The sequence below is a fragment of the Misgurnus anguillicaudatus genome, chromosome 19, assembly GCF_027580225.2.
Source record: "Misgurnus anguillicaudatus chromosome 19, ASM2758022v2, whole genome shotgun sequence".
Taxonomy (NCBI): domain Eukaryota; kingdom Metazoa; phylum Chordata; class Actinopteri; order Cypriniformes; family Cobitidae; genus Misgurnus; species Misgurnus anguillicaudatus.
In genome coordinates this window covers 6,147,028-6,172,559 of record NC_073355.2, presented here as the reverse complement: position 1 = coordinate 6,172,559, position 25,532 = coordinate 6,147,028, and the positions used below count along the sequence as shown (strand labels likewise).

The following is a 25,532-nucleotide window of genomic DNA, read 5'->3' as shown; positions in this document are numbered from 1 at the left end:
TTAAAGTCCATTGAAATTAGAAAAATCCTGCAATGTTTTCCTTAAAAAAACATAATTTCTTCTCGACTGAACAAAGAAAGACATCAACATTTTGGATGACATTGTGGTGAGTAAATTATCTGGATTTTTCTTTTAAGAAAATGGAATATTCCTTTAATAAAGCCACATACTTCAGAGAACAATTTAACAGATTATTTCAGTGCATTCTTTGGCGCCTTTAAGATGGTATTAAAACAGATATTGCTTGTCGATCTGGTACTTTAACAGGATATGTCATTGGTTCTTTTTGTTAATATTTAAAAATATATACGTACAGAATGTAAAATTAGTAAAGCAAAGTTTTGTATGCGCAACTACACATTAGGTTGACTTACTAATGGTTACTTTTCATCATTAATGATAAAGTAAGGGTGTATGACAAGCTCTATCTTTCTGGCACTATTGTTATACATTTATTTATAAATGCACCAGTATAAAGTTACTTCAGTGTTTTAGATTTATATATCACAGAAATAAATGCGTGTATGTAGATAAGGTTTTTTTTTTACGTTTATTTTGTACCAACAATGAAGAACTGCAAAGTAAAAAGTAATTAAATGTGTGTTATAATAGGAGTATCTGTCTTCTAACGGAGTTTTTTACATTTACGCGAACACACGGCCTTGCAAAGCATGGTTTATTTCACTCGTACGTGTACACAGACGTTTGACGCATTCCAACAAAACGCAATGCATCTTTTGGGCTTCATACTACATTCTCATATACGCGCATACGTGATCTACATGTATAAAGTACGTGCAAAGATCTGCATACAATGAAAAAATTTGACGTTGTGATAATGAAACTTGCGTCATGTGCACTGTACGCGACTCTCGCATATGTTTTGCATTTTTGCAGCAATATTAAGTATTATTACCGAAAACAGAGTCTATAAAGTTGGAGTTTAGCGGTACTATGAAACGATCTAATTTATCCCCGGGCCCTGTTTAATGCAAGGTTTCTGTACCCGTCTCTAAATAAATATTAGCGTTTCTTGTGTAAACCTTCTTTACTTGCGTTAAGTGTAAATCTTTCGATTAGTTCATAATTACAATTTCTGTGTAAATTGCCAATTTACTCTTTTTCGTAAAAACTATTTTATGTCATTTTCACAAATTTCAGTTCCCAAAAGCATGTTATATATTTTTTTGGTATTGTATTAAATGTCTTGTTTACCTTACGTGATTTTATAGCAGCGTTCATCACATTGTCCTTGTGTGCTGGGCTTTGAATGATATGAAGTGATTGCGGTATAGTGTAAAAAGTGCTGATGTTGTATTGATGTGTTCAGGTTTTTGGAGCAGGGTTTGTGTCGGTACGGAGCACAGTGTACATCGGCTCACTCGCAAGAGGAACTGACGGAGTGGCAGCGGCGTTACGCCTCTCGACTGATCCGTCTCAAACAGCAGCAGGATGGGAAACATTTCACTGAAAACTACATGGAGGCGCTCATTGAGAAATGGATCAACTCGCTCTCACCTGAGAGAGTGATGAACTCATGTTTCTTCACTACTGAATGCCTTCATCCTTTATTATTTATACTAGTATACTAATCTACTCATTGCCAATGTTCAGTAAAGTGCCATTATTGTTTTAGCTAAAATAAGATGAGTTTTCTGCAGACACGGATTAAACAAAGACAAATAAATTGCTTAATTTGATATCATTACTGTCTCCAATGTCAAGACTCAGCAGTCGATGTGATAGTCGAAAGTGTTTTTTAGTAAAACAATACTTGTAAAGCCAAAACTGTTAGAAATGCTCAACTTTGAGATTTGACAGATGTATTTATTAAGATGATTTGTGATGTGTTTCAGATGAACGACTGCGTGGATGGAGTGACTGTGGAGCACAGCTCAGGCCTCTCTATTACCGTCCACAGCAAAAAATCATCTCATGCCTGGACATTCACTCTTTTCTGCAAGGTTTGAGGAACCTCACATTCCCTTCACATGCCACGGATAAATTTTTTGCTTAACCCAGGGGTGTCAAACTTATTTAAGTTTGAGGGCCTGATGGCAAATAACGTCACCTTGCGAGGGCCGGATCATTTTTTTAAACTTTAACGTTCTGATAATGTGTTAATATTAACTAATCAAACTACAAATTATTTAGCAAGAACACTAGAAAAACACAGCTCTGTGAACACTAATTTTCATAAATCCTCAGAAACATCAACGCACTCATACTGTACAATAAATATACACAAATTTACATCTGTAAAAACCCACTGGTCCTTGGTTGAAAAGCTTTAATTTAACTTTCTTTGCATGGAACCTTGACAGAACTATACCTTATACCTCATCCTCTTTGTATTGCAAAATCATTCATAAATCTTTCACTTTTCTTTGGAATATATTTGTAATGAGAACAGTCATTTAGCAATTAGGGGTGGCACGGTACATGAAAAAAAAACGGTGTGTTGCACGGTTCGACGCATGCACAATGTAGCATTGTGCCTGTATGTTACCTGAAGCGTTGTATACTTTTATCTGGCTCCACAGCGCGAGCCTCCGTTTGGGGAGGTGTTTATACTTGACGCACAGACTGGGTGCCGGCGTGATGAGACGTCATGCTCAGCCAGATTCGCCTGGAACTCATGCCTCTTGGGGTCTCGTGCACTACCGCCCAATCCGCATTGACATCATTTTTGCCGTGCACACCCTTGCGCTCGTGCGGACACATCGATTATAAACAAGGCTTAAAGGGGCTAGATGTAAGTTGTTATTACTTAAAAAAATCTTTAAAGGCTCTCTAAGCGAATCTGCGAGACGTTAGTTATTGTTGACGTTTGAAACTGTTTTCAAACAGACGGAGCGTAGCTAACTCCTCCCCCTCCCTTCCGTGCTTTCATGAACGCGCCCAACCCTCACCTCCAAATCCTTTTTGTCATTTATTGGCTGGAATACTTTGTTTTGTTTTGTGATGCTAGGTTTGGCCACTATGTTGATATTGCCGTTTGTGAAGCCTGGGCTGTCTACAGAGATCGCGTTTTTTTACAGTTTGATCAGCGGACAGGCAGCAAACAGATAGTGAGGAGATGTTTCCGGTATGTAACAAAAAAATGTTATGGTCCAAAACGCTTCAATTCGCTTAGAGCGCCTTTAAGATAAAGTTTTCATTTGTATATTTATGAGCCAACCATAATGTAATAGAAAGAATGACACCTTGAGTGTCCTCCACAGTTGTCTCTATCAGCCTGTAGGCTCTTTTGTGTGTGGAGGAGTCGGGTCCGAATTGGCGCGATATTCAAAATGTGACGTCCGGGTGTGCCTCATAAGCCTTGAAAAGTGAAGCCTCTGGCTCTTTGATCGCCCCCTGGTGGCCGGTTGCAGTACAAGTCATAACCCCGCCCTCTCCATTCAAATGAATGGGACTATGCTCTAAATAAAAAAAATATTTACACTTCCTATAAAAGTTTTCGAAAGATGGTTTTGGTCCTTTCAAGTAGTTGTTATCACGCTGATATATGTTCAAGTGTTAATTTTTGTGATATGTTTCATTTTAGCTTGTAATTTGATGCTATAGATACGGGGCGTGTCGTTATGTTTGGAGTGGTTGAATTGGTCGCGCGAGCGTTTGGGCGGAAATTTGATTCCGCGGCTCCGCCTCTGGCTTCACGGACGATTCATTCTGCACATGCCTTGGCTCCAAACTGACGTTTTTACGTAACATGGCGGCGACCGTGGTCGGACATTTTTGGCTTTAATTCATTACAATGGTGGGAGGCGACGTCGCGTCGTCCATCTTTTTTTACAGTCTATGGTGACGTCATGCGCGTGCTCGTCTACTTGGGCGTTCCATATAGACGCGTACGCCAGCCATTAGTAAACAGCGGCAATCGCTAGCATGTTTCAAATGGACTCTGTAGACGGAAGGAAGCAACCAACTTCCAGCACAATCCAGACATTCACGGAAACTCCTCGTAAGTTTAAAAAAAAATCCTTATCTAGTGCGGCCAAAATAAAGTGTGACAGGGAAAAGACAAGAGTAAACATCGGATTGGCATTTGATTCTTGGAGGGAGCTCCGGTCAGCGCTGGGTATGAAAACAGACCTTAAGCAGGTTTCCTTTTTACTGCAAAGGTAAGACATAGTTACAGGGCATCTGTAATATATTATATTATTGTTTTTGTGGTGTAATGCTAACGATAGCATTTTTTGTGGTGTAATGCCAGTGTTTCCCACAGGATTTTGAGGAGACTGTGGTGGTGATGACGTCACCCGCTAATTAGCATATATGTGATGTCATCATGTCGTGTTTGCGTTTCATCTGGTGTTGGCATCTGAAATATGTTTCACTTCTACTCTTTGATCTGTATCTGTATTTGATCTGTATTATATATCAAATTATATTTTAAGCCGAATTAAGCTGTTTTAAATAGTGAAATAAAAATGTAAATGGGAATCATGAAAATTCTATTTGTGGGGGCCAGTGTTGATTCTGTGGTGGGCCACCACAAATAAATCAATGTATGGGAAACACTGAATGCTAGCGATAGCATGTAGCACAGGACCGTTTCAAAAGTTACTTTCTTATATGAATTATCTTTATTCAGAGCACGAGTGCATTAAGATTGCGAGTGTCGGGAGTGTGTTTTACAGTGTCGTGTTAAAAAACTTTTAGAAGTAGACTTCTGTTGAAAATATAAAGTAGCACTGCAACATTTTACTAAAATATGGTCTGTCAAACAATAACCTTACAGTACTGTAACTTTTCTTACATTTGTAAACATGCTGGTGAATCTCAATGAGCTGTCTGTGGTTGCGCCGGTTGTTGTGGTCGTCCTCGTACGAGTGTGTCCAACGAGAACGAGCATGAGACTGGCTGCAGTTTCTATAACGGCCACTGGTGTCAGTAACGGTTAGAAATTTCTGAACTTACGGTGAGTCCCTTTAAAGTTACACTGCAGTTGCAGGGTTTCCCGCAGAAAATTTAAGGTGGTAGGGTTGGGCGGGGCAGAGGGCGTGGCAATCAAAGGGGCGTCATGATGAAAATTGAAATTTTAATTTAAAACACTCAAATAAAACTTAAATTTGAAGAAACTATGACAGAAAATGAACACATACTAGATTATTAACGAATTAAATGTTTTTACCGAGAATAACGTGAATAGCTGCGTGATGAAGTGACTAACTAAAGGGTTAAATAAACACAAACTAAAGCAGATGTTGTAGAACGTCAGGAGAACGATGATAGATGTTCCCACTATTAATTACATTATCTTAAAGGAGTGTAACTACTGTAGCATGTAAATAATGCACATATATACCGTGAGCAAGAACGCTGAACAATTATATCGAATCAACAGGCATGTGAAACCTAGCTAGCAGGTTGCTCAAACAACAAATTCACCAGCTAACTTACTTCAAATTTGCAAGAACTATAGACTAATAATAACAGGCTTAAATAAACCCAAAACATAAGTCCACTTACAGTTCTCGCGGACACGCGGGCGTTTTATCAACTGGGTTTCCCAGCTTAGGCGGGCCGCCCGAACTGCAAAGTGCTGTGGGAAACCTTGCACCCCTACCTCAATAGAATCTGGACCTTCTTTTGATAGACCCGCCCCACACATATGCAACCCAGGCAACGATGTCGTTTGTAGACACACCAAGGAAACAAGGAAAATGCTAGATTGCAGTTGTAAAGCATTACAGTACCTAGTACAGTTTTGATTTATAAAACACAGGCATTATGCGTTTTAAATTTCTTCGACCACCGGATCAACATCGCCAGTTTTGGGGCAGATGCCACTCTCATTTCCTTTGTGTTAGTCCAGACCAGCCACAACATTTAATAATGTAGAAGCCCTTTCACGGCGTGGGGCTGCCGTTTTTTTGGATGCACGAGCACCGTGTGCGGTCTTCACTGTGCCTGGGAAACCGTGTGTGTTTTGTCGCTGTCCTATTGAAAATGAACTAGACACTCGCGACTGACCTGAAAGGGATTTTAAAATATGAATGTAATATTGCACTGTATAAATCATCATGTGGGCCGGATTAGACATGTTTGTAGGCGTATATTTGACACCCCTGGCTTAACGGATCTCGTTTCAGGAAGAAATGGCTAAAGTCAACATGAAATCTAAATTTTCTACAGTTTCTTTATGCACATTTCTGATGTTATTGTTCATGATTCATCCATTAAAGTTACAGTTATACTACAAATTTTTTTTGTTGTAACACGCCACATTAGGAATATAAATTTGAATTTCTTGATTTAAACCCCCTTAAAAATCAAATAGGCAGGATTGGTTAAAAAATAGATACGCAAACGACAATTTGTGTTTTCTCAAACAGCCGGTCCGTACGTTGCACCGCGTGGCTTTGCTTTACGATGCCAACCGTCCACACTTCTCCATCACGGCGGTTTCGGCCGGGGATGCGTCGACCCAGGTACCTCAGGAGGTGTCTGAGAGAGGCTGCCAGGAGTGGAGCTCAGTTGGCCTGGTACAGAACGGCATGGATCACTGCGTTTACACTGTGGTGGTGTCATTTAGCACAGAGATATTCGGGACGTTTCGGCAGACCGTGGTGTTTGATTTCGGCTCCGAGCCCGTGCTCATGCAGCGAGTGATGGTGGATGCCGCCTCTATTGAAGGTAAAAAAACGAATCTTAATATGTTTTCAAAAATGAGTGTTTCATTTATATGCTCCTTTTTGTTTGCAGCGGGGAAATAAAACCCCCTCTAATGGGTCCTTATTGGACACATTAATTTTTAAAATTAGGTTGTAGGTTTCATAGCTCTATTAACTATTGTAAAATTACCAGAATGTTTTTTCTGGTAAATGCATAAATGTGTGCCGCTCCGTTGCTTGTGTTGCACATTCAGTGTATGCAGTTAAAGTATTAATACAGTGTTTCATCATATCCATTACCCATAATCCCACAGATCTCGAGCATCTGATGCAAGCTCGACAGCAGCTTCTGATGACTGCTAAGCGATGGGACTCGTCGTGTAAAACCATTGTGGAGTTCGTCCCCAATGAGAACATGGAGCTGGAGCGTAGTCTGCTGACCCGATATCAGATCCCGCTATCTGCCGATCAGCTCTTCACCCAGTCTGTCCTGGACAAAACCCTCACCAGAGATAACTATCAGTCCCGCTTTCACGACCTGCTCTACATCGAGGAAATCGCTCAGTACAAAGAAGTCAGCAAGTAAGTTGCCCCACCGAGACGTTTGCCGTTAGTACACATTGCATCTTATTCAGGACAAGAATGAACCCAGTTAGACACAAAGAGACCATCTGAAGAAAATCCAGAATCGGTGTGCAACAAGTTAAAAGAAATCATACAAATTATTGGACAGCAGTCTGCTAAAATCATTGTACAAAAACTGATTAATACAATGCAGAATGCAAATCAAAATTTTGGATGCTCTACCCCATACCCGATTTTTTAACCTTTAAGAGTAATGGTGACACCTTTATAAACTGTACTAACTACGTATTTTCAGAAATTAGAAAATAACAAATGCAATTGTGGGAATTGCGTACCAGGGCATTCCTGTGCGGTTGCCAGATGTTTGCTAGGTGGCCCAAATCAAAAGAGCTCAAGTCTTTATAATTTAAAAAACAAAGCAATCAAAATAGCAATGCCATAGGCATCGAAGAACCATGTTTTTGTTCTCTTTTAAATCTAATATTTAAAAAAGCAGGACTCACACCAGTCTCTATCAAAATCAATACAAGTTAGATGCTGTTTAAACAACTAGGTATAGTGATTTAATTAAATGTCATGAAAAGATGCCAGACTTACCGTAAGTTTTGGACATTTTGCAATGGCATTATCATGAATTCCTGCTTGTTACCACTAGAGGTCATTGGTGATCTTGGTTAAATAGCAAGTCAGTGTTGTTTCTAGATTCATCATAACTATGCAGGTCCAGTGATTTATTTATGTATTGTCACAATTATTAACATTGTTAATGTATTAGTTGAATGAGCATTGAGATATTCTCACCTATAGTGGGTCTCATTTCTGAAACAAACTTACGACAGAAAACTGGGCGTAAGGCCGTTTCCACATAAGACATGGCATTTATCAATATGAATGTGAGCGATTGCAAATATGATGTCAGGATTCACGTTGTGCACGCAGAGAGAGAGAGAGAGAGAGAGAGAGGTTTGTTTTACAGTTAGTCTGAACAAAAAGATAAGCACATTTATATGAATACATTAATTTACATTTTTGTCCATTTATGCAGAATTTTTTATTATAAAAAAAATTTACTGTATTGAGTTGTGTAATATAAATATATAAATATAAGCATACAAGTACATAAAAACTAGCGCACAGTATTTAGGGTTCCCACGGATCCTTGAAATCCTTGAAAGTTTGTGAGTCTGGGGGAAATAATTCGAGGCCCTGGAAAGTTTCTGGAAATATACATAAATCGATAAAGGTCATTGAAAGTGCTTGAATCTATTTTATGCAAGAAGTTTTCTGGAAAAAAATCAATTTTATTCCCTATGTGTAGTGTAGGATAATATCATACATTTTTTAGCTTTTTAAGCACGCGTGCTAAACTGTTCGCTTTAAATGCTTATATCTTCTGTATGCGAATGTTGATTCATACAAAAATGTGTTTTTTTTTTTTTTTTGCATAGTTGTGTTTGACACTTGAAAACGTTTAGGGTTACGTATGTAACTGTTGTTCCCTGAGAAGGGAACGAGACGCTGTGTCTCCCTTGCCATACTTCCTGCGTCCCTGTAATGTCGTCTTTGGCAATATTTCAGATAGCGATATACTTCCTGGCTCCTGCGTCACCCTGTCTTTGTTAAGCCTCACCATTGGTTAAATTTGATATACACATTCAGACGCACTTACCCCTGGAGGCGTCCCCAAAGTGTCACAGCAGTGACGCAGCGCGAGTTCCCTCGAAAGGGAACTGTAACAATGTATCTTTAAAGGTAACACGATGTAACCTTGCTCTCACTTAAAATGTGTCCCCACATTTAGTCCTTGAATTTGAGGGTAATGGACCTGGAAAGTACTTGAAACGTCCTTGAATTTGAAGTTAACTAAGGTATGGGAACCCTGTTTATGTCTATTGGTTGATCAGTTTTCAAAACTACATGTTTTCCTCATAGGTTCAACATCAAGGTTAACCTGCAGCTGGTGACGAGCTTTATGTTGACTGGCATTTCCGGCGGAGCAAAGTACGCTCAGAACGGACAACTATTCGCACGCTTCAAGCTGACAGAGACTTTGTCTGAAGACACGTTAGCCGGACGACTCGTCATGACAAAAGTCAACTCCGTGCTGCTCTTGCCTGTTTTTAAAGAACGGCTGGGTCAGAACCAGCCGTCGGGAGCCAAGGAACGCGTGTATGAAGCTCTGATTGAAGAAAAGACAAAAGACTACATCTTCCTGCGCATCTGTAAGGACTGCTGTGAGGAGCTGGGGCTCATGGCAGATCAGGAGCTGCAGGTATAGTACACACATAGAGCAGCGTGACTCATTGGGTGAAGTTCCTACTTTTGTTTTCCGGAGAACAAAATCCTGTACATGTTTAAAAAATATGATCATTTTTAGGTGAATTAACTTAAAAACAAAAACTACTGTGAAAACCGCCAATAGTTAACTTTTTCCTGCCATTGACGAGTTAACTCATCAATTAAGTGAAAACGCTACCCTGCCAATGACGAGTTTTTCCGGCAATCCGGGAAAACCAGGTGGCGCTCTTACCCAACCCATATTTGAGTGGTGATAGAAGATATATTGAGAATATTGTGTGTTTTACATTTTCTGGAAAGCGTTAAACTATAAACTGGCTGGCAACTTTTTTTTTTAAGCGCTGGCGGGGAAAGAGTTAATGTCATTTTTAATGTTAACAATAGCCTCTTTCACACAGTAATTCTGGTAAATTACCATGAATTTACCAGAATGAATTTACCAGTAAATACAAAAAAGGCTTCACAGAGGGCGTGCTAAGGACGTCGGCAATTCGGCGGTAAGCTGTTTTAAACAACTTTGGTGGAGAAATGTGGACGTAAACTTCAGGCGTGCTCAACTTTCAAGCAGCATGTGTGTGGAAACGTCCGTAAACAGTGCGGGGGTAAACGCGTCATCTGTATTAAAACGCTATGATTGGCCCGAAGCTGTCAGCACGGTCTGACGTCGTTCGTTCTAAATGCCGGTAATCCTATAATTTTCGTTCACACATAGCGCTTACTGGTAATTTACTGGTAATCTTACAACCTGTCTTACTGGTAAATTGGGAGCACTGATTTACCGGAAAGGTTCTGTTCACACATGATCTGTTAACTGCAATTTACCAGTAAATTACCAGTAAAGACTGTATGTGTGAAAGGGACTAATGAGGTGCGTAAGAGTGTTTTTCATCGTTTGAGCTCTGTCGTGTCGTAAAGATGTAACGTGTCAGAGATAGGTAAGGGAGTTATAGAAAGAAGCGTACACCATTTACCGTTGTGAATAGCAATGGCAGTAACTTCAGGGTCTTTTTTCACAGGCGAGACGCTGTCACCAAACAAGCTGCCCCACAAAGAGCAGGATATGGCCTAAATTACCCTTTTAAGTCAACATTACTGATTCTATTTATCACTGTGCCCTCCAGCATAAGACACATTTATCATTGTATTTTAATATTGTTAAATCCTTTTCCCTACTGAAAACGCCAACTAAAACCAGCCTAAGCTCATCTAAGGACCTATTTGAATTTATGGTAGGCAGTGAAGAAATCTCCAGGCCACAATGGGATTCCTCAAGAGTACTGAAAAAAAGAAAATAAATAATTTGTAAAAAAAATTATTATGAGAAATGAAGAGGGGTTTTGGACACTTTTATCTGGTCATGCTTGAAGACCAGCTGACACATCAGCTTAAACCAGCTTGACCAGACTGGAAGCTTGGCTAAGCTGGTTTAAGCTGGTCCTCCCAGCCTTGTAAAGCCGGTCAAGCTGGTGGGTGACCAGCTATAACCAGGCTGGGAGACCATCTAAGTAGAGTTTGACAGATATGTGTTTTTCAGAGCCGATGTCGATACCAATTATTACTGATCAAGTAGACCGATAACCGATATTTTAAACCGATATGTCTGGTGTAAAAATGAAAATTAATGTCAAAATTAAGACTCGGGCTTTGACAAAAACTTTCAATACTTTGAAACATTTTTAATTCGGACTCTAAGAAATGTTAATTATAACAATCATATTAATAATAACAAAAAAAGAGCAGGAAGCACCAATAAATTATATATACATAAAAATGTATTGAATTAAATGTATGAATTATTTATTGATGATTTTATAAACAATTATTAGTATTATATAATAAGTGTAAATAATTTAATTGCCTTCTTAGCTTCATTGTGTATGTTGTTGAAAAGACCACAAATGTTTTCATGAAACTATAACATTAACACCATATTATAGGCACACTTAGTTGGTTTAATAGCCTATTCCTTAAGTATATATGTCGCCAAGACAGGCATTTAAGCATACCCGTGTGTAAATCGTAACATTTATTTGTAAAAATTCGCAAAAAATAACTTGATCTGTTACTTGTTGTGAGCAGCTTGAGACGAGGCGGCTGTGTGTGCGTGCATAAAAGCGCACTGAGTCAAGACCGAAGTGCTCAAGTTCTTTATGCTTTAAAATTGCTTGTATTTTTAAAATGACATGACTTACAATGACTTGCAAATGACAGCTCGGTCAACTGCCTGAAACGCGTGCTAAACTCTTGTATTGCAGTGTCAACTCGCAGAGCGAAATCATTACAAAGCAGCTCCAGTTAGCAAGTGCTTTCATTGGTGTCTTCAGCCTCCTGCGCTGATTGGCCGGACTCGTAACTCCCAACAAATCAGATGGGGAGGGGCATTGCTATATTGCTAAATCCATGGCTGCGTCAGAGCCAAAATAGCACATTTCAAAATTACTTTATCGGCAAATCAGCTTTTAAAATGGTCGATGATCGGCAAAATGCTTAATATCAACGTAGATAATCGGCCAGATCGATTATCGGTCAACCCCTACATCTAAGAACCAGCCGACCATCTTAGCCTAGGTTTTAGCCTGTCTTTTCAGTATGGATTGTCTTGAGCAATCCCATTGTGGGCTGGGGATTTCTTCACTGCATATCATAAATTCAAATCACTCCTTAGATGATTGTAATGTTGTCCCTGAACATTACAAGGAATTTGAAATACTCAGTGGTTGAATGATAATGGGCTCTATCCATAGCAGTGATGTATGACCAAATAGTCACCTTATTTTTTTTATATAGCAAAAGTTAATAAAAAAAAAATTATATATATATATATATATATATATATATATATATATATATATATATATTTCAAAAGATGTAAACAACACTGGTCCAGAAGCACTTCCTGTTTCCGTTTTTTAACACTAGATAAACGTTGGGATAAAATAAACCAATAGAACATATAAACCTGAATTAACTGAAGTTAAACAAACATCTTAAAGATAATAATATATGTGAAATAAACAAATAACTGTCACAAACTGTAACAGGAAGTGTTTCTGGACCAGTGTTGTTTACATCATTTGAACTGGTCTATGTATATATATATATATTAGTCATTCTTTATTCATGTTCTGATTTTTATAAAATATGCTTAAAATAAAAACAGTACAAATAATGGTGAATGGGGCTCCAAAAATCTAAGAAGTGCTTCTGAAGTCATCTAATAGTTTTGTCCACGTGTTTCCAAATTCAAGTTTTTGTTTCGTGAAAACCTTCTCTCCTTAGCTGTGGTATTTGAATCTCAATGATACTTTTATACTAATGTATACATGCACATAACATAACTTGTCATTTTTGGCACCAGACATGAGAGAACCAATGGCGTTTTGTGTCACTAAAGTCAAACCCGGTGCAAAATGTATTTATGCACAAAATTTGAATCTGTATAAGTGCTCTGTAAAAATAGCCAGAGTTTGTGATCTGTAGCTGGCGTATAAATGCAGAAGTGTTTTTGAACAGCAGGTTTGTTTGTGTTTGTGTGTGTCTGTATAAAGGTGGAGCTGCAGTTTCAGTTGAACAGACTTCCTCTGTGCGAGATGCACTATGCTCTTGATCGCATCAGAGATAACAGCATACTATTTCCAGATGCCAGCCTCACTCCAACAATACCCTGGAGTCCCAACAGGTATGCTCACGCTTGAAGACCCTGTATGAGTGTGGTTACACACACAAAGATGTCCATATTCAGTGTGTTTTAAAGGTGTGTTATGTTTCTGTGGTGCAGAATGAATCACTACATAGTGAACTACATGGTTGCTTTGGTGTGTCAGTGTCATCAAGTACCTAATCAAAAACCAAAATAGCATTTTTTCAGAGAACGTTATTATGACCCTGGTTGATGCGCCAACTTTTTCTTATGAAACAATGAGCCCCGGCTAGGTCAGGTGGCCTTTCTGTGTGAAGTTTGCATGTTTTTCATGTGTCAGCGTGGGTTTACTCTGGGTACTCCTCCAGTTTCCTCCCACGGGCCAAAAATGTGCAGGTTATGTGAATTGAAGATGCCAAATTGCCCCTCCCCCAAAGTGTATATGGATTGTGTTGTGTGTGGATTAACCAGTTTTGACCATGAATATAGCCGTAGATGCTGTAATGGTGTGAAGAATAAATAAACAAACAACGAGCCTCAAGTTACCGTGTCTCCCATGTTTATAATAAAGTGACTGTCTCTAATATTTACTGATATAATATTAATTGACATTCACTTGTCCACTTATCCACTGGTGGTGGTTCAATCTCATTCATCTGCATTTCTGTTAGTAGCCGCTGTGTCGGCAGGGCAAGTTCTTATGTTTTACAGTCAGCATGTAAGTTTGCATCCCCTATGCCACAGGCAGTGGGACGAGCAGCTGGATCCCCGTCTGAACGCCAAACAGAAGGAGGCTATTCTGGCCATCACCACCCCCCTCTCCATCAGCCTCCCGCCGGTGCTCATCATCGGACCCTACGGCACAGGCAAGACCTTCACGCTGGCCCAGGCTGTCAAACACATCCTCAAACAGCCCGAGACACGGTGAGCAGCAGGACAGATAAGATAAACATCACATTTGTTTGGCCTGAGGAAACTGAACTGAACTGAAAATGAATACAATAGAAGTAAAGTGCGAACATATATTTCTGCTTTCAATACCTTGCCTTATGAATTACTCTAGCAATTACCGTAAATGCAATTGCTGTTTGGCAAGAAACGAGTTGAAATTATCATCTGTGGTAGTCGACGGCATTACACACATTTTTTTCTTGTTCCGTCTTCCTGGTTTTTACTGTTTCATATCACATACTGCTTTTATTGCATAGGTGATTGGTTGTTTTCGCTCTTAAATTGCTTTGTATGATAAAATGTTTCTCGTGGAATACATTTTTTTGTTGTTGTTGATAAAAGCGTCTGAAAATTGGTGCACACATATATTAAATCTTGTAAAAATAGGCATAATATATGCCCGTTAATGCATTTTGCAACTAGTTTGTCCTGATTTAATCAACTTTGTGCTTTTTTTCTATGTACTCTAAGTTTGATGGTTTGTCCTCCTTGTTTCAGAGTTCTGATCTGTACCCATTCAAACAGCGCTGCGGATCTCTACATTAAAGATTATTTTCATCCATACGTGGAGGCTGGCAATCCACACGCACGACCTCTCAGGTAACACATTTTGTGCTTTAATACTTGGTGAAAATCACCTGATGACTTTCCCTACCCATCGAGACATATGTTGATAGAATCCGGTTTGTTGGTAGAATCCGTTAAACCCCACATACATTTTTCAGCGAAGTCCTCTAAGTCAGTGATTCCCAACCGGTACGCGAAAAGATTTACATTTTGCTTTGATCTCATTTACTTTTAATAAAAATGTCTTTCTTTTGTCCAGTCATTGACCTACGATTGATTTTTGTGAGGAAAGCATTGTAAAAACAACAACGTTGTAATTTTAATCTTATCATTAATGTAATTAGCCGTCAAGAGTAAATGCGCTGCATGATCCAAAACGCAATAGCGATGTCCAACTCAAGAACGATCTGACTATTTTTAATGAACCTGAATAGTTTCTAAAGACACAAAGTTTATTAACTATAATTAATGTTTAAATAATGTTATAATATTCATTCTCGCTGCCGTTGCATTTTCAAATTATGCAAAAAAAACGTTTGCATTGTTTTTGGCTAACATATTTGTCCTGTATGATGTCTTTTGTATTTATTGAGAATGTCTTAACACATTTAGTTTCTCTTTATATTTGAACAGAATAATTTAACTTATTTGCACACTTTTATTATCAGTAACTTAAATTGAGATTTTAGTAAATTTAGGGCATTTACTAAAAAGGACGTGAGAGCTCAATTCCAAATAAGCGCCGGAGTTGAAAATTTGCGTGTGATTTACTACAAAGGCGCAAATAAAATACACAGGCACAATAATGACATAAGCACATTTCTCTAATGACCACTGCAATCTACTAAGAGCAGCGCAAATTAGTACAGGGTCGCAAATAAGAGACCTCGGCAAGACATCGCAATGAAAATGCGGACTGCGGAGTGTGAAATTCCAGCTAAGTAAAAGTACACTATGAACCGGAGGATGAAAGGTGAAGGGTAAAAGAAGTTTTGAAATACCTGATTTTACTTCTCCTCGTGACTTCTCCTCTTTTCTCCAGCAAATTAAACATAGCATGGCTTGGCAAACTATATATTTATTTTAAAGTATGTTTCTCTGGCAAAATGTAATACTCTCCTCGCATTAACGTTAACGTAGGAAAACTTCCACAAATGCATATGCAATAAGGTCGCAAAAATAACACCTTTTCAGAGCTAAATATCTATTGCGTGTCTTTAGTAAGTTCAGTCGTTATTTAACGTCAAAATGATGGTTTGCGCAAGCTGTTAGTAAATCTGGCCCTTAAAGGGGTCATATGATGAATTTTTTAAATTTGTAAAATAAGTCTTTGGCGTTCCCAGAGTCCATATGGGAAGTTTTATCTTAAAACACCCTACAGATAATTAATTATAGCATGTCAAAATTGCCATTTTGTAGGCCTGAGCAAAATGTGCTGTTTTTGGGTGTGTCTTTTAAAATGCAAATGAGCTGATAAAATGCAAACACTGATCGCAATGGTAGTGGTTTGTTGAAATAAACATGCTTCATCAGTTAGTGCTATTTACTTTAGTATTTAAAATTAATTAATTAATTAAAATTACTAATTATTTGTCTTTAAAACACAACTTTGGTTTAGTTTCGATGAAGGGGTACTTGAGCCTTACTGATAGGGCTGTGGGGGTACTTAGGGCTAAAAAGGTTGGGAACCACTGCTCTAAGTGCACAGAAGATGAATAAATGGCGGTGCGCATGTGATTTTAATTGTCGAGCTGCAAGAGTTTTATACTCGGTTAAAGCCACAATATGTAAGATTTTTGTAAGAAAATATCCAAAACCACTTGCACATTGTGATATATTTAAGAATTAACTTTAATTTAGTTTTTTATCAAACTGCCAGTGTAACTTGCCTTGTTTATATATTCGACGCGTCCACACGAGTGCGGCAAAATGACCTCAACATCGAGTGGGCGGTGGTAGTGTGCGCTGAGTGCGCGAGACCCTATTTCGCTTGCCGGTGTGCACGTCAAATTTTGTAATTCTGCGCACGGCTCCACAACCCAAGAAGCACGAGTTCCAGGCGAATCTAGCCGAGCATGACGTCTCATCACGCCGGCAAACGGAGACTGTCACTGTGGAGCCAGACAAAAAAATACAAGGCTTCAGGTAACATATGGGCATGATGCTACATTGCGCATGCGTCGAATCGTGCGACACATACCAGAGATGTTCACAAGTCTCTGGGCTCGAGTCCAAGTCAAGTCTGAAGTCTTTGAGCTCGAGTCCAAGTCAAGTCTGAAGTCTCTGGGCTCGAGTCCAAGTCAAGTCTCAAGTCTCGTTGTAACAAATAAAACTCTAATAACAAATAAAGAAATTATAAACATTTATAAAAAAGAACATAGTTGCAAATTAAGTAAGGTCTAAAATTAGCATTATGTAGAGAAATTAAATTAAATGGATAATAACACTGTCTTTATTGTACAAATTAAATATTATTATTATTATTTTTGAGCAATAGAAGTGATTTTCTGTTTGTCTTGGGTTGTTTGATTAACATAAATGACACAGACTTAAGTAGGTTAATTGAGGTTACTGTCTCTTTATTAAGAACAAATAAGCCCAGACTGGTTTCTTAAGACATAAACAAAAATGTTTTATTAGAAAAAGAATATTGTGAGATCATTTTGCGTGTATGTATGTGCCTTGTCCAGAAAAACGTTACGTTGTTTTTCATTGCTCTATTCAGCAAATGTATGTTAATGGACTACACTGTATGACACAAAGTAGCGCAACTCTGGACCTGACTGGAGCTGGACCGGACACACTTAACCGCATGTGCGTACAGAAATCTGCTCAATTGAGCGCCTTTTTGCGGTTAAATTGTTTAACCATTTAAACAATTGCAAGCCTAAGAAACAATAATAAACTTACCCTATTTAAATTGCATATTAATCCGCAAATCGCATGCGAGCCGAACCGCGGATCCGTCACAGCACTCACTACCCAAAGCTTCAGATGAATGCCACAGCAGCGGCCGGTGCATTCATGTATGTTCGCGGCCGCGCGCGCGGAGCAGATACGTCACGTGACGTGTTACGTCGTGGGCAGGTTGTAGGTAACGGAGGGAGCTATGACAGCGAGCTCATCAGACGTTTCCTAAAAATAAACATTGTTCACGAGTCGCGCGGCTCGAGTCCGAGTCGAGTCTGAAGTCTTTGAGGGTCGAGTCTCAAGTCGAGTCTAAAGTCACTGTGTGTGCGACTTAAGTCGCACTCGAGTCCGAGTCTCAAACTCGAGTCCCCATCTCTGACACATACGCACGGAACCGAAACAACCGAACCAAACGGTTTGGATGTTTTTTCATGTACCGTGCCACCCCTACTTGTAATGGTTGCCCTTTCACTTAAAGGAGTACTCCACTTTACAGATGGGGCCCATGAACTTACCATAGCATTTCTTTTCCTACTATAAAAAGTCAATGGACTCCATCTTTAAAGTGGACTACTCCTTTAATATTTGCCCTATCCTTAGTATGCCTGGCATAATATAATAATTTTACTCTGAATTTAAAAAATATTTTCTGGTGACTTAAGAGCTCATTATAGTTATAGCGACGGCGTATGCATCGGTTTATATATTCTTCTGCATCGTCGTCCGTGTCGACATGCAATTACACATGCAGAACGCTAGTAGGCAGTATCCACGCGTGTGACCAAAGAAGCAGCAGCTTGGCCAGTAAACCCACAAATAAAGAAGTTTGTTATGTATGATTTTAAAAGACCAGCAGTGATGGAGGTAAATGGATGGCAACATTTGTTGCAATTTGAGTTAAGTCACTCCTCAACTTGGCCCATCTTTGTTCTCACCGTCACAAATGGAAATGCTTATAAAGAAATGTGATGCAGTTTTTTTGAAGGAAGGGGTTCTAGTGGACCAATCACTGTGTGTCAGGCTACGCACAGCCTACGGACAACCATAGCTACGCTTTAAAGGGACATTGCACTTTTTTTTTTAATATGCTAATTTTATAGCTCCCTAGAGTTAAACATTTGATTTTTACCGTTTTGGAATCCATTCAGCTGATCTCCAGGTCTGGCGGCGGCGCTAGCACTTTTAGCAAAGCTTAGCATAATCCATTGAATCTGATTAGACCATTAGCATCGCGCAAAAAAATAACCAAAGGGTTTGGATATTTTTCCAATTTAAAACTTGACTCTTACAGTTACATCGTGTACTAAGACCGGCAAAAAAAATTAAAAGTTGTGATTTTCTAGGCAGATATGACTAGAAACTATACTCTCATTCTGGTGTAATAATCAAGGACTTTGCTGCCGTAACATGACTGCAGCAGCCGTAGTGATAATACGCACTGCCTGAAAATAGTCCCCTTAGTAACTTTCAATGGCAGGGGACTATTTTCGGGCACTACGCCTGCTGCAGTCATGTTACGACAACAAAGTCTTTAATTATTATGCCAGTTTGAGAGTTTAGTCCTAGCCATATCGGCCTAGAAAATCGCAACTTTAATTTTTTTGTCAGTCTTAGTGCACGATGTAACTGCAGAAGTTTTAAATAGGAAAAATATTAAACTCTTTGGTTATTTTTTTAGCACGATGCTAATGGTCTAATCAGATTCAATGGATTGTGTAAGCTATGCTAAAAGTGCTATCGCCAGACCCGGAGATCAGCTGAATGGATTCCAAAATGGTAAAATTTGAGCGCTGATGCAGACTTTGTACCCTCCATCAATTCAAGTTTATGGCATATTTTAAAGTGAGGAATTATCTCATAAATCTGTTTGAAAACGTTTCCATTGGCACAGAAATGACACACTTCATCTATTCGTTCAGGGTTTACTTCAGGAACCGCTGGGTAAAGACGGTACACCCGGTGGTGCAACAGTACTGCCTGATCTCCGGCGCGTACTTCACCTTCCAGATGCCCACGCGACAGGACGTAGAGCGCCACCGTGTGGTTGTGGTCACACTCAGCACGTCCCAGTACCTCTGCCAGCTTGACCTGGAGCCAGGTGAGCACACCTGAACTTCACCGTTTTCTTATCCTTTTTGCTCTCAGCATGCCAAAGTCGAGACTTTCAACCGGTTTTCATATGCGCGCATCTGATAAAAACAAAAGACGTGACAGAACCCCGGCGCAGCTGGATGCGGCCATATTAAACCCCTCCTGCAGGAGCCGTGCTACAGTTTATTAGGAGAGGCTAATTTCCTGCTCCTATGTGTCTGCACACAGAATCGTCTGTTGCTTAGAGACCCGGCTCGCCTGTCTAACACACTCAACATCATTAACACACAGTACTGGCCTCCCTCCTTTATTATCTGTTCATTTAAAGTCATTACGGCTGATTTCTGGTATGTTTTTGGGGGGCCTGAACGATATTGGCATAATGCAAGCCTTTGGGTTTGTGCATCTGCAGTCCCAGAGGTGTATGTGGGTGTGTTTGCATGTTTGTCTATGTGATTTTATCTCTTTTGATTTTAGTCAGTGCTGATATCTAGAGAGCAGGGTGCCTGATGGCAATTCAGTTTCATGGCATTGAATGAGATGTACACAACATTATAAAGAGAAGCAAACACATTCGAAATTATTCTTTACATTTTATTAACTATTGACAAGAAAGATTGAAACTACCCACAAGAGCATAGTGGGCACATTTATCTCAAGTAGATAAGCTCAATTTCTTCTGGGTAAATAAGCCCATTGAAATCATTGCTATATGTACATATCAGTGAGTTATTGATCAGTCTCGGTGTGCAGAATTGTTGCTTTGGCATCTAATGTGTTAATAATTGCAGTGTGTTATCTATTATTAATACCAGCCTCTGTGAAGCTTCATGCAATGAATATTTCATTCCCGTGTTTCCGAAGGGATCTTCACACACATCCTGTTGGACGAGGCAGCACAAGCCATGGAGTGTGAGACCATCATGCCGCTAGCATTGGCAAATAAAGCCACTCGTGTGGTGCTGGCAGGAGATCACATGCAGGTACCTGAATCATGATGATGATGTCATTATCAGAGACGATGGCCATGTGGGAAGGGTCGTTCATTGACTTCCCCAGTTCAAAATGGTTGCTGTACTAATACATGTCAAAACTTAAATCATGTCCACACCATAGATTAAATTGATAAAAAATTGCAATTAAATATTGGCAGACGGTACATAAATGCACCTCGACGTTAATGAGAATCACAATTGAGTATGATCAGACTTCACGATGCAATTGATCCTATAAATCTCCATAGGGCTCTAAACCCTGCTTATAACCCTAGGTTAAGCCCTGCCTTTTTGGGGATTATCTCTTAAACAGAAAACCCAGGAATCTATTTACCCAGGGTTTAGAATAAACCAGGGTTAACCATTATATTTCAAGTGTGAAATGCCCTAATATTGCAAAACCAAAAAGTGCGTCGGTCATGGTTTGAACAAAAATGTTCTCTTATGTTTAGGTTCAGTCATTTCACTTTAATGGTAATAAAAAGGTTACGATCAGTAATTGAAATGCTTTATTTTCACAAAATGTCACTTTAATGTTTTCATTGGTATTTAACAAATGTGACTCTCTTTCACTGTCAACCTCTTAAAGGGGACATTTCATAAGACTTTTTTAAGATATAAATAAATGTCTGGTGTCCCCAGAGTACATATGTGAAGTTTAATAAAATACCATATAGATAATTTATTATGATATGTTAAAATTGCCACTTTTGTAGTAGTGGTGCAAAGTCCGATTCATTTCCGCGAACCGGCTCTTTTCGGACAGTTCGTCTCATTGAACCGGTTCAAAAAGCCTATTCACCGGTTCCTGACGTCACAAGAAATGACATCACTACGCATTTGTTTTCTAACTAGTTGTATCAATGAAACATTCAAATAAAGTCGTTTGTGTCAACATATTAAAACATTCAAATAAAAAGTTGTTTTTGTGAAGGCATAGCTAATTTATTGCCTTTAATTCTCAAGTTAATATTTGTGGTCACAGTTTCAATCGCGGATCGTAAATGCCAGATACAACTGACCAGTTTTGAGTAGCCTACAACTTGAATACGATTCCTAAAAGACACTGATGCACAATTGCGGTTGTGTAAGTATAAAGAATAATTGTCTTTTAAACTCATTGGTCTTCCTTTAAACAACTACAATATAATTTGCATGCACAATAAATCGTACTAAAGCTTTTTAATAAAACAAGCATATCAAGAAACTAATAAAACAAGAAACTTCGTGCATCAGGCTCGTTCAAATCCTCTGTGATTCACACGCAGTGTCAGCAACTCATCCGTCACAATCGTCGGCAATCCTCGCCTCGTCAATCATCGACAAACTTTGTTCGGTTCTTTTTGAGTCTGACGTGCTATTTCGGCTGTATGTCCTGCGTAATCAACCGGGAACTTATGCCCAAAACTACAGTTCGATTCAGTTCGATATGGGAACCGGCTCGACCGGTTACTTCCTGAGAACCGGCTCAAATGAACGATTCGTTCAAGAACCTAACATCACTACTTTGTAGGTGTGAGGAAAAAAGTGCAGTTTTTGGATGTGTCCTTTAAAATGCAAATGAGCTGATCTCTGCACTAAATGGCAGTGCTGTGGTTGGATAGTGCAGATTAAGGGGCGGTATTATTATAAAAGATCCCCTTTTGGCATCACAAGGGGAGCCAAATTTCAATGAGCTATTTTTTCACATGCTCGCAGAGAATGGTTTACCCAAAGCTAAGTTGCTGGGTTGATCTTTTACACTTTTTTCGGTTGGTAGAAGCACTGGGGACCCAATTATAGCACTTAAACATTGAAAAGTCTGATTTCCATGATATGTCCCCTTTAAAGGGATAGTTCACTTTAAAATGAAAATTCTGTCATCATTTACTCATTCTCGTGTTGTTCTAAACCTGTATGAAGTTCTTTTTCTGATAAACAGAAAGAAAGATATTTTGAGAAATGATGGTAAACACACAGCAGTTAGTGACCATTGACTTCCATAGTAGGAAAAAATATTTTGGAAGTATTGTGATAAATGATGAAGAAAATATTTTCATAAATGATGGTAAGCACACAGTTCCCATTAAATTCCATAATATTTTTATTCCTACTATGGAAGTCTATGGTCACTTACTGCTATGTGTTTACCATCGTTTCTCAAAATATCTTCTTTTGTGCTCATCAGAAAAAATAAATGTATACAGGTTTAAAACAACATGAGGATGAGTAAATGATGACAGAATTTTCATTTTAAAGTGAACTATCCTTTTAAGTACATGCTGTCCTTTCTAAGTAAAGGTAAAAGGCTCAATATCCTAATATATTCAGTAAAGCTCCTTTAACTGTGTAAAAAAATGTAAATTCCTGCATGACAAGGACTTTCCTGAAAAAATTGTGGTAGCATTTAACGGATTCTGCCAACAAAGCAGTATTTCTGAATGACCTGAGGCTGGAATTAAGAATCTGATCATCTGATCCATTTTCGATGGATGTGGCATTTAGCACTTTTTTTAGCTGAGCTCTCTCTGTTTTTTTTTTTTTTTTCATTTCATTAATACCTTTTATTTTTGGGTACCTGTTAAACCTTTGTTTTTGTTTTTTTCTTTCATTTGTACTTTCATAACATTAGGCCACATAAAGCAATAAAATAGCATTGTGCCTTTCGAAAAAAATTTCATTACCTTTATCTGAAAACTTTTTAACTCCAACTCAGCTTTGACTTTTATCCAGAGATAAAGCGTAAACTCAACGAGAGATGCTGTCCGCAGCGTGGCGTTGCCAAGTCCTCTGCTTTTTTCAAGTTTAGATTTGGGCTACTGTTTAAACTGTCTCTGCGGGTTAAAGATGAAATTATTTCGTTCATAAGTTATTGGTATTTGGGCTGTGAACAGTCATTGGGATGCTTTTGGGCTAGTTTTTAATGGCCATTTGGGGTGGTTCTGATACGCGAATCTGGCAACCCTGGCTGTGCGCTTGCGCAGATGTTAGGATCGGATTGGATTATATAGAATGTACCTGTAAACAAACATTTTAATCAGATTACAATGTTTAGGACGCATGTCAACTGTATTGTCGTAACTTTCAATCGGATTAAATTCAGTCAGATTTTGGGCATGTAAATATGGACACTTTTGAGCTCAGCCCAGGATTCGCTGTGATAAGAGTAACAAACGCTCCACGCTGTCACATCCTGTCTCTTCCCGCTGCCCTCGCTCTCCAGACCGTGTCACATCATTGTCTGACTCCGGCTCGGCCCAACCGACGCGGGCCGAGTGGAACCAATGGGCCTTTAATTAAGTGCCCTTTAGATAGAAACCTCATCACCCCCCAACTTCCTACTGCATTAATAATTCATCTCACATCCCACCTGTTTCCGCTCTTATGTGGAAAAATGAATCGAATGTATTAAGTTAGAAATGCAAGTATGGGATTTCTATGAGTATCTAGAGAGAGGGGTAGCAGATGGCTGATAAGATTGCTAAAATTAAAGTTTGCATAATATTCACTAAAAATTTGTTTTAGAAATGGTAGTGTACTCTGAAGTTCAGACTTTTGAATGGGGACAGACACAACAAAAAGCTATTTCCAGTTTTCTAAACATTTCCCGAAAAAAACCCCCCAATGATGCACCAGTCACTGCTTATCTTTGCTATAAAGAATAAATATATGATGAGATGCATTATGGGTAAAATGTTCGCAAGGTTTTATGAATTTTATTCCTGTTTTTGCCCTTTTTTTTAAAAGTGTTTGACCGAGGCATTTTCTGTGTCCCGCAGCTCAGTCCATTCGTGTACAGCGAGTTTGCGCGGGAGAGGAACCTGCACGTCTCTCTGCTGGACCGTCTGTACGAGCACTACCCCTCCGAATATCCCTGCAGGATCCTGCTGTGCGAAAACTACCGCTCTCATGAGGCAATCATCAAGTAGGTGTGAATTTTTAACAGCACTCGTCCTCTGGAGAGACGCACAAAATATTAAGGGCGTGGATGCATGTAGGCACATGTGTGCAGACTGCGCCAAAACTTTCGGTTTTTCACTACCAAATGCTGCAAACTGTGCATCCGATCTTATTTTGGGTTCAGATCGGTTGTCTTATGTTAAAATCTATGTGTGGTTTCATGTGTAATGCCAAGGTAATAACAAAAATATTGTGCTACCTTGAAATGTATGGTTAAAGGACACCTATTATGCTAATTTTTACAAGATGTAATCTAAATCTCAGGTGTGCCTAAAGTGTGTCTGTGAAGTTTCAGTTCAAAATACCCCACAGATCATTTGTTATAGCATCACAAAAAAGCGCTGTTTTCATGTCTGTACCTTTAAATGCAAATGAGCTACAGCTCCTCACTCCCTTACCAACAGACAGCGAGCGCTTGTGGGGAAAAAAATGGATTTATATAGACAATAATATCTTTAGCCGCATTAGCGCTATAGTTACACATTTAGAAAAGCTTTTAGGTAAATTTAACCAGTCAGTCAGTGGCTGTGTGCGGAGCTTTGTTTGTGTGATGTCACATTAACAAGGAAATCAAAACAGCATATTTAATGAGACTGCTTTGGTTTAATGAGAGGGTGGATTTTTGTCATTGTGGTGGTGTTGTGTTCACACACTGCCAACACACATTTATGTCCAAACACCTTGTAAAAGTGGATTCGGCATAATATGGTCCCTTTAAATGTAAATGCATAAAGGGTTGTATTTTTCACACATTTCCAAGTTTTAAAAATTAAAAGGATCACATTATCAGCCAGTCATGAACATCAACAGTGTGATTTTTCTTTGAAATGTGATTGGTTGAAATTGTTTGGTTGGGTTAATATGCTAATGGTGCCCTTTAGTGCCTACTAACAGAATCAAAAACAATGCTGAAGACATGTAGAAAACTGGAAAGTA

General features: G+C 39.0%; 1 protein-coding gene across 2 annotated transcripts in view; it reads left to right on the top strand.

Moving 5' to 3' along the window:
- Nucleotides 1-25,532, top strand: part of helz (helicase with zinc finger) — an 81,114-nt gene that overhangs the window by 14,940 nt on the left and 40,642 nt on the right. Inside the window, exons 8-18 of one of the 2 annotated variants that reach the window (XM_073856838.1) lie at nt 1,331-1,535; nt 1,863-1,964; nt 6,342-6,642; nt 6,935-7,202; nt 9,138-9,477; nt 13,052-13,182; nt 13,888-14,067; nt 14,593-14,694; nt 19,491-19,669; nt 20,527-20,645; nt 24,416-24,561. In XM_073856838.1, the coding sequence (XP_073712939.1) occupies nt 1,331-1,535; nt 1,863-1,964; nt 6,342-6,642; nt 6,935-7,202; nt 9,138-9,477; nt 13,052-13,182; nt 13,888-14,067; nt 14,593-14,694; nt 19,491-19,669; nt 20,527-20,645; nt 24,416-24,561 (2,073 nt within the window). Of the gene's footprint in view, nt 1-1,330; nt 1,536-1,862; nt 1,965-6,341; nt 6,643-6,934; nt 7,203-9,137; nt 9,478-13,051; nt 13,183-13,866; nt 14,068-14,592; nt 14,695-19,490; nt 19,670-20,526; nt 20,646-24,415; nt 24,562-25,532 lie in introns of both variants that reach the window. The other variant, XM_073856837.1, reaches the window with a different exon arrangement.